This window comes from Gallinula chloropus, assembly GCF_964237585.1.
Source record: "Gallinula chloropus genome assembly, chromosome: 19".
In the NCBI taxonomy this organism is placed as follows: domain Eukaryota; kingdom Metazoa; phylum Chordata; class Aves; order Gruiformes; family Rallidae; genus Gallinula; species Gallinula chloropus.
Genome location: NC_140104.1, coordinates 13,027,835 through 13,029,907, shown reverse-complemented (window position 1 = coordinate 13,029,907; position 2,073 = coordinate 13,027,835). Strand labels below are relative to the sequence as shown.

The window sequence follows — 2,073 nt, the reverse complement described above, 5'->3', positions numbered from 1 at the left end:
ATGGTGGAGTAGCCACCCCTGGAAGTATTACAATGGTGTGCAGATGTTGTGCTTGATGGCATGGTCTGGATGTGGACTAGGCAGGGTTAGGCTGTGGTTGGACTTTGTAAAAGGTTCTGTGACTTTATGTTTGTTACACCTCAAGGAAATTCCTGTTCTGTCATGGTGGGAAAGCACTGCCATTTCAGACAAGTAGTCAAGTGATTCAGTTGATGAAAATGTTCTTATAAATATTTAAAAAATGTCAGGAGAAATTTTAAGAAACAAAAATTTGTGCAAATTTTCAGGCAGACGTGATGCAAAGAGAGCACAGCCCATCGTTACCCAGCATGTGGGTCATACTGTATCAGCAATAGGATGACTGTGGACCATCATATTCCAGTTTAAATAAACTAGAGGCAAACAAAGAAACAGGAACTAAAACCCATACTAAATAGAGACTGGTCCTAATGTGAGTTACACGGTCAGTGATAAGAAGAAGAAGATGAGCAGTTCGTTGTTGCTTAGAAACATCCAGTCATCAGTTTCCACACGGCATCCTTGAGCTCCTGGTTCCTCATGCTGTAGATGAGATGGTTTACTGCTGGTGGAACCACGGAGTAAAGAAATGACACTACCAGGTCCAGAAATAGAGAGGAGATAGAGGGTGGCTTCAGGTAGGCAAAGAAGGAAGTGCTGACAAACAGGGAGAACACAGCCAGGTGAGGGAGGCAGGTGGAAAAGGCTTTGTGCCGTCCCTGCTGCGAGGGGATCCTCAGAACGGCCCTGAAGATCTGCACATAGGACACCACAATGAACACAAAACACCCAAAACCTAAACAGGCACTGAGCAAAGTGACTGCAGTCTCCCTGAGGTAGGCATCTGAGCAGGAGAGCTTGAGGATCTGGGGGATTTCACAGAAGAACTGGTCAACAGCATTGCCCTTGCAGAGGGGCAGTGAAAATGTATTGGCTGTGTGCAGCACAGCATGGAGAAACCCACCGCCCCAGGCAGCTGCTGCCATGTGGACACAAGCTCTGCTGCCCAGGAGGGTCCCATAGTGCAGGGGGTGGCAGATGGCAACGTAGCGGTCATAGGCCATGACAGTGAGAAGACAGTACTCTGTAGAGATCAAAAATAGGAAGAAAAAGAGTTGAGCCACACATCCTGTGTAGGAAATGGCCCTGGTGTCCCACAAGGAATTGGCCATGGATTTGGGAACAGTGGTGGAGATGTAGCCAAGGTCTAGAATAGAGAGATTGAGGAGGAAGAAATACATGGGAGTGTGGAGGTGGTGGTCACAGGCTATGGTGATGATGATGAGGCCATTGCCCAGGAGAGCAGCCAGGTAGATGCCCAGGAAGAGGCAGAAGTGTAGGAGCTGGAGCTCCCGTGTGTCTGCAAAGGGCAGGAGGAGGAACTGGCTGATGGAGCTGCTGCTGTTGAACATCTGCAGCTGTCAGGTGTGGAGACCTGTCCAAGGAGGAAAAGGCAGTGAGAAGTTAGGGAAGGATTCTTTGAGGAAAACAGTTTCCAATTCATATTAACTCCCTGTATTCAGGAAGACTTTTGGCATGTCCCTTTTGGGAGGTCTGCTTTGTGCTGGATTGAACGTGCCACTGCTGGGAGGAGGGTTGGCTGCGGGCTGTGCAGAACTCAGTCCTGCCTGGCAGCAGTCAGTAAATAGAAGGATGTTGTGATATCAGACTAAAGCCACTTTGGATAGCAAAGAGCTTTTCAGCACTGTCACTCCAATTTCACCCAAGGGCAGAGCAGAGCTTTGGAGCTTTGGTTTTCTCCTGACGGAGAGCTGAGGAATCCAGTCTCGCAAGGCAGAGCTCCAAAGCCCTCCTGCGGTCTCATCCTACCCAAGAAGGATCTCAGCTCCCCGCTCTCAGACAGGGACACACAGGGCTCAGTGCAACTGCCCACACACAGGTGATGAGTGGCATTGCCATGGCCTCTGTGCCGAGATGTCTCCTGCATGGGGCTCCTCTCTTTGACACAAGAGTCCCTGGGAGAGCGGTGCCATTGTGGGGGGCAGCCCACAGCCCATCAGGAGACCCTGGAAACCTCAGTCCTAAAGATGGGGG

At 50.1% G+C, this 2,073-nt stretch overlaps 1 protein-coding gene across 1 annotated transcript; it reads right to left on the bottom strand.

Annotated features, from left to right (window-relative positions):
- Positions 1-503: 503 nt before the first annotated feature.
- On the bottom strand, positions 504-1,430 carry LOC311198960 (olfactory receptor 14A16-like; the record flags this gene model as incomplete). Its single annotated transcript, XM_084273003.1, has 1 exon — positions 504-1,430. The coding sequence occupies one exon, from the start codon at positions 1,428-1,430 to the stop codon at positions 504-506; it is 927 nt and encodes a 308-aa protein (XP_084129129.1).
- Positions 1,431-2,073: the final 643 nt, after the last annotated feature.